Genomic DNA, 12,998 nt, shown 5'->3' on the forward strand with positions numbered 1-12,998 from the left:
GGTCTGTAATTGGTATGGAAAAAGTTGGTGGGATGAAAAACGATGAAGTGAGCAGGTAGCTGGAGGAGAATGGGATGATTAACGATTAGTAATTAACTCCAGGCTCTCTTTTCAATTACAGTTCAGAGGTAATGGATTGTTTTTGGTTTGTGTTTTTTTGTGACCAACTCCAGACTCCCAATTAGCCTGTCTTTGTTTGGGATACAAGGGAAGGCGGAACAAAGGGAGAGAGTCTGAGACAAAAACGGAGTGGGTCTAAATTAACGAAGGGAAGCTTGTTTCATTACCTGGTTTAATTTGCCATTTCTTTGTTCTACTACCCGAGGATTTCTCTGCAGCTGACTTGCAGAATCTGGTCCCTGAACCAGCAACACACGAGTTAGCATTAGCACAGTAGTCTGTCGTGTGTTGTGTCTGCTCTACTGTTACAGCCTTAGTGGGAAAGATGTTGTATAATGTGGGTTTAGGGTCTTTAAACCTTCAATAATTGAGTTAATTGGCCACCAGAGGAGAGCACAAACAAGAAGCAAATACAACACTGATGTGTCATCACCTTTAAAGTAGGGATGCTCGATATTATTAGCACGTTATCGGTATCAGCTTGAAAATGACATATTGGCATCGGCAGAGATGTAATGTTTTTTCCGATATTTCCGCCGATTAAACAACTCTTTAGTTTTGCCTAAATACTCGATGATTCCCTAAAAATGTTTGAGGGAATGCTGCGACATTATTTATAAGTGTGCGCGCGTGCAATACCTGCGAAAAGTTATCACTAATATACAAATATAGACTAAAAAGTCACAGAAACTTGAGCCAATGGACAAAAGTTAAACAACTTTCACTACTCTTAATTAGCTAACAGTTCATTCTCGTCATTTTACCGCACTTAACAACATCAGACACACCAAAAATACACCCGCGGCCAAAGCTGACGCTAACAGAGAGTAACATAAACATCAGTGCAAAACTAACTTACATATTCATGGAAGCACACGCGATAAAAAGAGTCCGTCGGCGATCACTGATGTCTCCGTAGTAGGTGCAGTAAACAAGTCCGGGCATGTCTCCCTCACTGCCATGTTTCAGGGGATGCTGCATTCATGTGCGCTCAGAAACTTGAGTGATCAGACATGTGACGTTTTGTACAACGTCTCTTCTGTCAAGCGTGAAGAAGGGTGCAAGATGTCTGTGGTATGGCAGTTTTTGGCCACTACAATAAGAGTAGGCATGATATCAATACCACTACAGGGGAGACTTGATGTTCTCTGCAATTAGGAGCAAAAAAAACATTTGCCGAATATATTGAAATCGTCAATTGGCAAAATGGGCTGGAAAATATCGGCATATTGGATATTAGCAAAAAATCCGATATTGTGCATCCCTACTTTAAAGAATACATAGCAAAGAGTTTACTTACTTATGCAGTAATATTTCTGACCACCGGACAAATGTTTTGACCCTGTTTTGGTCTCCTCCAACTCCCGAGCGAAGTTTGACCCTTTAGACACATAATGTCCCATGATGTTCACCAACTAGCTGCTAACTTTGGTGCTGAGTGTATAGTGGAGGTTTTACAGCCTAGATGAAGGTATCAACCCCTTTCAGTGAGGACTTAGTATTTTATCCCTTGTTAGAATACACAATACAACATGTTCATATTCTACAGTTAAAGGATTCCATTTTTCCAAGTCTATATTTATACAGGACTCACATTTTGGGCCCATGTTATCCTTCCTCCTCTGGCTATAGGCCGTAAAGTAGTACCTTTTAGAGCCACTACACTGAAAGGAATAGGGGGAAAATGTTCCTTCAACGGTACCAGGCAACTGTGAGACTCAGACACAGAGAAGTACAGGACACAAAGTGCAATTCGAAAAGGCTCGGTCACTCGCAAAAAGGAAATCAGTTTGAAAAAGACTCCAAATCCAGTAAAGAAAGAGGCCAAAAGTCCAAATCCAGAAACCAGACCGAGTCAAAACTCCAGATTACAAACGCATAAAGGTGGTAAGTGAAGCACTCACAGGGATGAACAAACACAAGCTGGTAAATGAGGAGGGAAAACAAAGGAGTAAATGAGCTGTGTAGACTAATGACATGATCAGAAGCAGGTGTGCGATGACAACAGGTGCTGGTAATCAAGGGACCAGGAGACACATGGAGGCAGGAAGTGATATGAGAACAAAATAATTTCAAAATAAAACAGGAACGTGTAAAGATTAACGGATTGTTACAAAAGTGGTTCCAAAGTTCAGATGAGGATATTTTAAGCAGACTCAGGTAGCCAAATTGAGTCTGTATGTTTGACCTGACAGATCCATGTAGGTCCCCAAAACAAACCAGTTTGTGTGACTGCCTGGATGTATCCCTCCGCCTCAGCTGAGCAAGGAAAGCGTGTTAAACTTTTTAGTTACTTGAATTTACTTTGACTGAATCTGCATTATTTTTAAGCAAAACAAGGAAAGTATTTTTCAAATGAGGTACTACTTTACAACCAGTGTAGAGAGGAGAAACAGCACCCTCGACCATGAATAATCGACTGAGGGCAGACACCTGTTCAACAACCCTGTATGGGTTTATTTTTTTAAGGTGTGTTGCTGTGTTTGGCTTCCCAGCACTTATAGATCACACTGCAGGATGTTGCGTTTGACTTTTGATGAAAACACCTGTTATAACATGTATTTGGTTGAGGCCTGAAGGATTCAGTCGCAGGCATTCAGCACAGGCCCATATATTTCTAATAAATGTTTCTTCTCTTGCTGTATCTTTCCGCCCGGTTGCATTTTTGCCATAAATTAAGCACTGAAATAGTAACATTGCTTTCCTCTTTCGCAGCTTCTCCCTCCTGGTCGAGAAAAATCAAATTAGATTTGCTGCCACGGGTGCGTGACACTGATATGTGATTTGTCTACATAATCAGAGTTTGGGGTTTGATCTCAATCTGCTGTCCGCTTCAGCGCTTCTCCTGTGACAGCAGTTTAACTCGAAAGTGACCTGCATAAATCACCCGGTTCAGAATCACATTGTGTTTAGCTGACTCTTCTTACCCTTTGCACCAACGATATTTATGCAGAAATAAGGAAGTGGCTTTGACTTTTGCTTCCTCCGACAAACAGAAAATCAATTTATGCTCCTGTCCTGATAAACAGCGTCTGTGTCGGCTCAGAAAGCAGGATCATCAACCTTATCCAGACACATAACGCCTGGAGATAGCCAGTATTGAGTAAAAGATTAATTTTAGATACATACTTAATAAGTGGGACTATTTTCTCATTTAAATCTGATGGTCAGCCAAAAGAAATGTGTACCTAATCTAACAAAGTGCTTTAAATATGACCAAAATGATCACATATTCCATGGGAAGCATTTAACTTTATGTATTTCTTTACAGACTAAGAGAATATGTTTGCAAATGAGGCGAGTAGTTTGATTGAGAGCGTCTTTAACGGCTGTTGATTAGTTCTATAATCATTCATCAAAATGTGATGATTTGTTCCTCTGCACTTTACGATCCGTCATCATCTCATTGTTAGCTTTACGTTGCTTCATCCATCCAGATTTGTTTCGATAATTTAACATGTGACAGTCAAACATGATGGAGATAATCCTTGCGAGGCTGTTGCGCTGACATTTGCAAGCAAAAGACATTTCGTAACCCTGAGACAACACAAGATTAGACGTACCAATCATCCAGTGTCTGGTTTTTAAAAACAGTCTGGAGGAATCAGGGGGCCAGCTGTGCGGTGATTCTGCAGGATTTCATGTGCATGCAAGTGCGTATGTAAACAAAGGAAGAATAAATCACACATGAACAAATGGCTTTGGAAAAACATGCAACTAAATCAACAGAAAATATAGTCCTGTTACAGTGGTGCACACATAGAAAGTGACATGGGGATCTAATCTCTCTGTCAGCCATAATATGTCATGACATCATGGTCTTCTCTGCTCTTAAATATTTCAATAAGCATCAATATATAAGTGAACATAACACATTGTTCAACCAGACAACTAGATGAACAACCAACCAATATCAAGATGTATTCCCATGCTTGTGCTAATACCTGTCTCAGTTTTGGCTTTCCCACAGTAAACTGTGCTCACACCATTTGAAATAGTGATCTGTACTGTTGTTTCTAAAGTCATTACTCCTCCTTGGTAAGAACATTTGTTACAGCAGCAATCAGATAACAACTTTGTGAGACAGATATAAGAAGTTCTGGTGGAATATGCTCGGGCCCATTTGTCCCTGTCTGTTGAGTGATGGATTGTGCTCCCCTTCTAGTTTAGTCATCCATCCTACACGGAAATGTGTAAAGAATACCTTATAAGAACATTTACTCTTGACCTTTGCCCCTTGTGCTCTGCTTCTCTTTGACAGTGTGTCTTAGTATGTTAGGCTCTTTACAGTTTCCTGTGTTCCTATGTGTTGCTGTTTAAATACTCGGCTGTTTGGCGGTGCATTGTTTGAGACGTGTTGGGTTATTTTTTATGAATCGATTTTAAAACTTTAATTTTCTTTCACTATAATTGTTAGGCCCTGTGATTAACTGGTGATCGGTCCCGGGTGTGGTCCTGCCTCTTGCCCAGTGACAGCCGGGATAGGCTCCAGCCCCCCAGCAACTCTGAACATGATAAGCGGTATAGATAATGGATGGATGGATGTTATTGTTGGGTTTCAGCTGGAAAACACAGACAGCAGAAACATAGAGACAGTAGAAACAGGGCTGTCGAGCTGCTCGCTGCATCTTGTTCGGTGAGAGACATCATTATATCTGTTGTTGGATTCCTCCTGAAGCAGCTTGTTGGTCTTTGGCTGCAAAAATATTGTAGCCACATTTGCCAAAATACTTTATTGATTAGCTGATTATAAAACAAATCTATAAACAGTAGATTAGTTTAGATACAGTCATTTGGCAAGATGAAAAGGCCTGGAGGAGACAACAATAAGCAAGTTTGGTAAGCAAATAATGTAATTATGTAAATAGGCTATATTAGACATTCATTGGCCTGAAAGTGGCTTTGTAAAATTCAGGCTGAGGCCACCAGTATGCTTGGTGGGAAAGTAGTCTACTAACATCTACAACAACAAAGCAATACAACACCACCAAATGCACAGCACAAAAGATGTAATAACAACCACTGTGAACATCAGGACTGCCTTTTGTTTTTCCTACAGATTGCCTGCCTCTTCTGCGCCTGTGGCTGCTCTACAGATGCTGGTTAGCTCAGCCTCGGGCGCGATGCTGTTTCAAGGTAGACAGCTCATTAACAACAGTGACAAGTGCTGCAGAGGGAACTTAACCAACTGAGGGGCAGGAGGACCGGACTAGCAAAAGCATAAAGATGCATATTATAGCCGTGACAGGGCCTGCGACATTCTCTGCACCCTAGAATAGGACTTTAATACCTCTCGCTGCTGTACAGGGGAGCCCATTTAAAAATCCATCTTTTCTACAGATCGTGCAGCATCTTCTAAATGATTCATTAAAAGTGAGCCGGGGATGATGTGTATATTTTCTTTTTTTAGAGTCTGATGCAAGGGGATTCCTCAAGCCTTTGGGTATTCTTCGTCTGGCTGAATGCTTTCTAAACAGTGATTTCTACTACAGCGTGTGCAAGTGCATGTTTTGCGTGTGTGTGTGCATGTAATTATTCTGCACACACACACACACACACACACACACACAAACACACACACAAACAAAAGGTGTAAAAATCCCGTGTTTGCCCAGTGGATTCCGGCTGATAGAGCAGAACTATTCCCACAACCCGCAGAGAAGGACAGCCTGCGTGGGCGGTGGGCTGTCAGTCAAATCCACATGTACCAAAGCAAGTGATGCATGAAGGGAGTTTGAGATTTCACTGTCATCTCCAGTCTGGTCCCCTGCAGATCTCTCCCCCTTCTGCCTCTATTTCTGCTCTAACGCTCCGCTGGCCACAAAGACTGTATAATCTCTGCCATGACTAACACTGACTGCAGATCATTTACCCTAACAAATAAGATTTGAAGTTGCAGCTCAAGTCCCTCTTACGTTTGTTTGACATAGTTCATTGTATTTAACCAAATGGCTTCTGAGAAATAAGGTGCTTATTGTATTTAGTTATATACTGTTTAGCAGTTCGACTTCCGTTTATATTTTGTTTTGTACCAAACAATACAGCTACCGTTAGTCTTTCTGCTATCTCAGCTGCACTAACACTACCCGCCGCTGGGTGCCGCTGTTGTACCCTGACCACGTTCGCTGTCCATGGTCCTGAAATGATCAACCGCAATACACAGCACAGAGCTTCCCATATTCCTCCCTGCCAAACACCACCAAACATACACACACCAAGAGCTTATGAGCCAAAACAATTGCCCAAAGAAATATGACTCACTGAAATCACTCATCACACTTACAGAGACTTCCTGGAACTAATTCAAAGACCCCTTGTTCATCAGATCAGCCACTGATCTACTCCAGCTTGGCCACAGTTCAGACCTTTATACAGAAATGATGCTTTGACAGACTGAAAAAAGTAGTTTTACTCAGCTGGTAAAGGCTTAGCTTGTAGGCTACAGAGGCAGATCAAAGACAGTTCCGGCAATCGGTTCAATTTGATCTTCTTACATCTTTTTGACACAACTTTAAGCCGTAGATGGCGCCAGACAGAATTATGCGGCTGCGGAGGTTTCAGACCATCTTGATCTGTCGATCACTGTGCCGGTGGACCAGCATCAAGCTACCACAGGAAGCTAAGCGATACAGGAAATTCCCCTCCCAAATAAAAGAACAAAATGTTTGCAGAAATCTATAGTGTGCCTTAGTCTATAGCCTGTATAGGTTAATTGTGCAAGGGAAATGTGTGACACAACATTTTTAATCACTTGGGCTCTTTAGACCTCCTCCTTTTTTTTTTATCGTCAGCACATTGACATCAGGAGAAAAAGAGTAGAGACATAGAAACACAATCCATGATTGTTGTTAAATTTACATCCTAAATGTCACAACAAGAAATGTGTTTTTTGTATGACTTGAGCAAAGAAAGTGACAATCATTGTTATATGTATGTTACATAAAAGCGTTACCCCCGTAAAACAAACAAGGAAAACAATAATGCATTTAGAAAAGTATAGGATGCTTTCTCCTATTTAAGTAACATTCAGTTCTTTCTTTCCCTTTTTGTATGGACCATTTGCTCATCCACTTCGGGTTTTTTTTATTAAAATCACACGATTTGACTTGATTACCTCTTGCAATGAAAAAATAGGGTCGCTCATCAACAAGGCTATTATTTTGAAAAGATCAACCGGACGTTGAAATGTTAACTTATGCTTACTTGGCTCTTGAGAAGTCAATGGATATGAGGCAATACGGCTGACTTGCCACACTCGCGCGGGCTCCGCTGTGAAGTTAAAACGTCCACGAAGCTAGCTCTGCTCTCCGTGAAGTCCTCTACTGGGAAAAACGTAGATATCCTAACGACAAACACTTTTACCTTCATGTTTGACAACAACGCCATTTTTTTGTGAAGAACGCACGCGGATATGACTCCAACGTTCGACACAGCGTGCAGCGACTTCAGCTCAGATTCAGAGTGTCCGTCTGACGAAGGAATAACGCTTTAAATGACACTTTCACACACAGGAAAGGAGACTTGCTGAATGAAACTTTGTACCTTTTCTTCCGAAGGGTTAAAGAAGCACATATGGCTGGCTGGTTAATTTAAAACAACCGAGTTTACGGCTTTTGATGTGGACTGCTGGATGGGACACAGATAACATGTTCGGTCACCTCAAGTTCCAGTTTGGGAGGTTAGCAACAATGTCAGGGGTCGCTCGTTTTGGAAAATGATTACTGGCAGCATCGACGGAAAAATAATGGTCAGAAGATGTCTAGTGACGTTCAAACCGTTCAGGTAAGAGACAAAGAACTGACGACGTTATCCTGTGCCCAGTTTCCCTATAGCCTCGAGCAATGTTGTGGGTTAGCAGTTATTAGACTGTATTTTCACCGCTTTCATGGTTTCACTTGATCATACAGATGAGCCAAACACCGAAAGAAACATGATTATCAGTCAGTAATGGCTAAAATAAGTTGTAAATCTCTGACAAAATGCAATTCTGTGGCTATACATTATGAATAGTCGAGGTGTGTGTGTCATCACTCACCTAAACACACACATATGCTCTCACACGCCAGATGTTCATCTACTAGATGATTAGATTTAGGTCCACATAGATAAATCATGACAGAGCTATATGAAATAAGCCTGTACTAGCAGTCAGCCGAGGTTTAACTTCTCACTGTATGGATAGCTCCATTATCACTGTGTTGCTGGGCTTTGTTTATAAAGAGGAAGCATCATGCCCACTTTCTTTACAGTGGATTGAGCCACCTGCTTGATTTTATATGCCATAATCTGTATAGATTAAAGGCGCTCAACCTTCAAATGAATCCCTCTATTTCTCTCTCATTTATTCTGCTCGTTTATAGGTACCTGGTGGTGGTGAAAGGTGGTCACCTTTTACCCACTTTCCACCCGCTGTCACAAAGAGTATTTCCATTCTGCAGCAGCCGTGCAGCCAATTCAGTTTAAAAAAAAAGTGGGTCCCTGTGATTCATGCTGCACTGAATTACTTCACCTGCCATCTACGCAGTAGATCAAGCGTCTGTTCAAACACACCCAATTAAGCAGCTGTGTGACAGAGCTACACCAGCCTTGACCACAGAGACATGCTTGTCACAGGTTGTTTGTGTTGGTATCACATTTACTTTTGCGAACAGCTCTCTAGCCTTGATCTTTGCTTCCATTTTTACTACGAAAAGTGAAAAAATGTTTCCATTTTTTGTGTAGTTTTGACACAAAAATTGACCAAAACGTGCACAGAGAAAAGTTGCCTTACGATTTAAATAAAGCTTTGTCCGATTTATGCTCAACAGGAATCTTGAGGACACATCTGGTTTATTCTACCAACTTCCTGACGTAGTTTATGTGACGTTTTTTCAACATCTAATCAACGTAAGCTGTGTATGAACGCTGTGAGATCTAAAATATTTCAGAAAGTAAGACAGCAGCTCAGGCCCCAGGGAAAGTTTCTTGAAAAACAGCACAACTAACGTGTAAACCACGGCTCCTCCACGCCTGGCAGAGCTCCCCTCGCCTCCAAATTATCTACCTAGAGGCAAAATCTGATAAGTCTATATGTGCGAGGAAGCCAATTAGCTGATAGCAGATCTCTCCTTCTGATCCAATTATAGGGAGCAGAGCGTTTACTTTAAGTCTGTTAATTAAAGACTCGTCAGGCAGGACCGGGGACCTAATCCTCTCATATCACCCACCTAACGCCACTTTGGAAAAAAACGGCTAAATGATAAGAGCGAAAACGATCGCCCTAGAACTGCAACAGGCCAGATGCTGTACACCCACACTAGCTGAATATTTACCTCTATTTTCTTTCCATTCTTTTTTTTTTGTGATGGTTTAAAGCATTTCCCTTGCCCGGGATATGCAAATAAACACGCACAAGATAATTGATGCTTAAAGAAGAGAGAATAACAAATTAAGTGGATTACGAAACTTTGAATCAGGCAGTTTTGCTTCTTGTCCTCTGTGTTACCCCTTTATCTTGTCTAGCCTGTCAACCTGTCTTCAGTTCACCTTACAGTCACAAAACAAGGCGCTGAGAATGAAACACACCCTAAATCTGGTGATAATGCTTTTCACCTTCCACAAACAAGGCTTTCTGACCCTACGCTAGTGTAGTAAGTACATAATCCACGCAGCTTTAAGTATCTCTGCATCGCAGTGTCAGATTCATGACAAATAATCCCTTGATCACAACTGTATGGGATTGGATTCACATCAGTTAACGTGTCGCCGCTCTGTGCTCCTCTGACAATGACTGAGCTATTCTAATTAATTCGGCAATATGCCTGGAACAGATGGGAGTAATATTTTATTATTTCATCGTATCACAGTATCCTGGAAGAGACAGAGGGGTAAATGAGAAACCATAGTGAATGAGTGTGTGCCAGCTGCTTGGATGCAGGGACATTCATGTAAATACAGCATCATTATAATTTCCCCCGTGTTTTAAATCAGTGAAAAAATGCGACATGCAGGAGCGGCCGTTGACACTTTTTGCTCTAATCCTGACACCAGCAAATGATGTCAATAATTATAACGGGGGCAGAGGCGATAAATTCAACATGTATTTATACACAGTTAATCAGTACGGTAATTCATTAGATCCTCCATGTCCGTGTGTAATCTGATCACTTTCCTTGGAAAACGTATGGAAACAAAGATTAATGATCAATTGAACTGTAATGACTTTTAGAGCGATCACGTTGCGGTAATCATGTCTGATGCCAGCCATTAGATAAGAGCCTTGATAATGATTATTCACAGTCAATACGCTAGTGTGTCGTACATCCCCCTGTCCGTCCTTGAATCCAGCGTATCACCACTCGAGGCAAGACGCATCGGCTCTGTCTTGGAATATAGTCACCCTGGGAGCTGGCCAAACCACCACGCTCTATACTTAACAGATTATTCAGCATCATCTGGATCCCTTTGGGTCAATCAGATCACTCCGGCAAATGCTCTTTTAAGTGGCCATTCTTCCTCGCCGTTGATAGGAACTCATTTCTCACGGCTTCATCAATATTAAGAGGTTTGGTTCAGAACTTTGCGTGACTCAAGCTACTTACTTTACCGTTCCAGAAAGTGCTGTCAAATTTCTCACTGGGCCGTGCGTTCAGGCAAACAAAAAGCCCCTGCCTGGCTTTGGACAGAAAGCATTAGTTATGAATAATACATTTCTTTGTTATGTTAAGTTTGTTCAGGTTTCCAACCTCTGGTGCAGAAGTTAAACTTTAAAAGGTAACCTTTGCCAAATGCAGAGAAGATGAGTAATAATCACAAAATGTCTCTTGAGTTGATTCGGTCGTGCTGTTATAGCTTAAGATAGATCCTCATATGCTGGACATGATATGTAACTGCTAATACTACATGTACCCAAACACATGCACACAAGAAAGGCTTCAGCTGATAAAATATGTAGTACAAGTACTGGATTGTTAGCCATTCATGGTTACATAAATCCGCCTTTGCACTGCACTACTACTACACAATCTTCCAAGACTATTTCCTCTTGTAGAGGTCACCAGCAGAGCAGCAAGCGTGTTTAAAGAGGGACTTGTTAGTCATGGAGGCTGACTGCTATTATGTCCAGCGGATGAGAATCGGTTTGCCTCCCTGCTTCCCCAAAGAGTCTTAGCATCATAAGATAACCTTTGATCCAAATACACTGCAGAGAGTAGCTTAACTAGGGCAGGATTTACACAGATACAAAAGACCTGATTTTCAACTGTTTTAAGTCAAATATCTGATTCTGTCATGGCTGTGTTAGGGAACCCACACGGAGTCGCGTTTCCTTTTCCCTTCAGAGATATGGTCGCGTTTCAAATATCAGATATGTGCCAGAGATCTAGAAAGTTTGTTTTCAAAGCTCAGATTTGCACGTCTCCTGGTGGATTTTAATGCATCGTCACCTGCAACCACTTCAGAGAATAAGTTCAGATTTTAGCTGTGTCCCAATTCAGGGGCTGCAGCCTTCTAAGGAGGTGGCCTACAGAGGATGCTCCATTCATAGCCTGCGTACACCGTTAAAGCCGAACTGAAATGAGACGGTCTGGGCTACGGAGCATTTCCTGTTTGCGTCACCAGCTGTTCCTGCCTTTACCCTTGCGTCCCCAAACAGGTAGCTAGCGTCATAACTAACGTCAAGTAAGTTAAACTATGATTTTAAAGAGAATTTGTTTCAAGGGCCCTTTTGTTTTTTTAAACGTGTAATGCTACCTATTCGATTGAGTTGAAACCAAAAAGTTTAACATTTTAAAGTGTATTCCTCGGCCGCGTAAAAGTCCGCCATTTAGTTTGAATTGGCACGCAATGCATCTTGGGATATATTGGGTCGCGAAGGATGCACCCGATGGATCCTTCGCAGCCCGGGGTACGGAGGACGTATCTGAAGGAGCCTTCGATTCGGGACAGCCTTCGACGTGCTTCTGTGACGCAATCGACCTTCAAATACAGCCTTCGAAGGGCTGCAGCCCCTGGATTGGGACGCAGCTGTTCTTGTGCACATTGAGTTATCAGTGGCTGAAGCCATTCCTCCTGTCTGTACTGGCCATGAAGATACCTACTTGATTTTTCCCAACTTATATTAGCTTAAGTTAAACAGAGGATTTTCTAATCAAGTATTTACATTGTGATTTGCATGACAAAATGATCTCTTCTTTTTATAGGTACCCAGACAACTGCCCTTTGAATGTAGACAGATTTGATAACCAAGGGTGTTTTAAAGTATACATTAACTCGCACAGTAAACACTGTATTGCACAGGCCATTGTTGTGACCTAATTTTGTGAGGTATAGACGGAGACGTGGCTGAGACCAGTCTAGTTGGCGCTTTCAGCCATTTTCACGCTCTTGCAATCACCTTAAATGTCTGACTGTTTTCTCTCCCATCCTCTCCTTGTCTCTCCTTGTCTCTGTTATTACAATACATAATCACATACATTTTGCCTGCACTTGGGGACAAACTGCTCACCCTTATTTTGGCAGTTTGTCTTAGATGTATGCCAACCGATGACATCAAACTAAAACGTTTTAAGTGCCCTTTGGCCCCGAGCTTGTACTTTCTACGTGTGATCTTTGCTCTATTTCTGCTCTGCCCTCTGGAAGTGCTGCCTGCTGTTTCACGACTGCCTCTCCTTTTTGCTTTCCCCTCTTCTGCTCTCCTCTACATTTTTCCTCATCTCCTCGCTCTTGCATGTCTGTTATTTTGCCTGCCGCTCTTTTTCTGGCTGCCGATCATTCTGTCTTAGAAAAGCTGTCTTCCATAATTGTCGGCGTGTTTGTTTGCCTACATACTTATTTTCTTTTTCCGAGCTTCTCACTATCCACTGCATTTTCTGCCACAAAATAGCTCTCTTTCCACCCCT

At 41.8% G+C, this 12,998-nt stretch overlaps 1 protein-coding gene across 1 annotated transcript in view; it reads left to right on the top strand.

The window, feature by feature from the left end:
• Positions 1-7,402: 7,402 nt before the first annotated feature.
• LOC138595098 (alpha-1,6-mannosylglycoprotein 6-beta-N-acetylglucosaminyltransferase B-like) overlaps positions 7,403-12,998 on the top strand; it is a 124,275-nt gene continuing 118,679 nt past the window's right edge. Inside the window, exon 1 of the mRNA XM_069666420.1 lies at positions 7,403-7,902. Within this exon, the coding sequence (XP_069522521.1) occupies positions 7,835-7,902 (68 nt within the window). The 5' untranslated portion in view covers positions 7,403-7,834. The remainder of the gene's footprint in view (positions 7,903-12,998) is intronic.

Source organism: Semicossyphus pulcher, unplaced genomic scaffold, assembly GCF_022749685.1.
Source record: "Semicossyphus pulcher isolate SPU_LCO1_2020_fin unplaced genomic scaffold, fSemPul1.0.p SCAF_17, whole genome shotgun sequence".
NCBI classification, from domain to species: domain Eukaryota; kingdom Metazoa; phylum Chordata; class Actinopteri; order Labriformes; family Labridae; genus Semicossyphus; species Semicossyphus pulcher.